Below are 797 nucleotides of genomic sequence, written 5' to 3' on the forward strand. Positions count from 1 at the left end.
GGCCGGTGGGGGCCCGTTGGGTGTCCGGGCCGGGCTGTGCGGGGCGCCGGGGGGTGTCCGGGCCGGGCTGTGCCGACCCCCGCCCGCGCTGTCCTACCTGCGGCTGCTGGGCCAGAGGCTCGCGCGGGTGGAACTTGCTCTCCAGCCCCTTTCGGAAGCGGTACCAGCTGGCCCCGTAGTCGCGGAAGGCCTGCAGCTCTAGCCGGTCGGCGGGCTCGGGGCTGCCGGGGGGGCAGAGCTCCGCGGCGTCGCCCTGCAGCGGCCGCTGCCCGGGGCAGCTCGGGCACTTGCTCTTCTTCACCGGCGCCCGGAGGCCGAGGCCGCGGCAGAGGGGCTGAGCCCGCTCCTCGGGGGTCGCGCCCGCCGCCCGCCGCTGTTTGCTGGGGGGGCTGCGCGGCCGGCCGGGGCGCTCGTGGCTCAGCGGGTGCGTGACCATGGCGCTGCCCGGCCCGTGTGAGGCGGCTGCCGCGGCGCCCGCCTATTTAGCAGCCGCCCAGCCCCTGCTGCTGACATCACCCGCGGAGCTTTCCCGGCTAAAGACCCGCTCGGCCGCCAGCGCCACTCGCCGCCCCGGCCCATCGCCCCGCAAGCCGAGGCGGGGCCAGGCGCTGGGGCAACGGCAGCGCTGCCACCCCGCCAGCACTAGCAGCAGCGCCGAGCCCCAGGCATCGCCGGCAGCGCCGCTGGGTGCAGCCTTATCGGGGAAAGCCCCTGCGAGGGCACTTCTCACCCTCCGTCATTGAAGCACCTAAATCCCCGGGCAATGAGTTGGTCACGCTGTGGCACTGACGATGGGG

The 797-nt window shown here is 75.5% G+C and overlaps 1 protein-coding gene across 1 annotated transcript in view; it reads right to left on the reverse strand.

Moving 5' to 3' along the window:
* Window positions 1-436, reverse strand: part of CCNO (cyclin O) — a 1,795-nt gene extending 1,359 nt beyond the window's left edge. The window contains exon 1 of the mRNA XM_024199118.2: window positions 98-436. Coding sequence (XP_024054886.2) covers window positions 98-436 — 339 coding nt within the window. The remainder of the gene's footprint in view (window positions 1-97) is intronic.
* Window positions 437-797: the final 361 nt, after the last annotated feature.

This window comes from Terrapene carolina, unplaced genomic scaffold (assembly GCF_002925995.2).
Source record: "Terrapene carolina triunguis isolate 2854851 unplaced genomic scaffold, T_m_triunguis-2.0 Scaffold69, whole genome shotgun sequence".
In the NCBI taxonomy this organism is placed as follows: domain Eukaryota; kingdom Metazoa; phylum Chordata; order Testudines; family Emydidae; genus Terrapene; species Terrapene triunguis.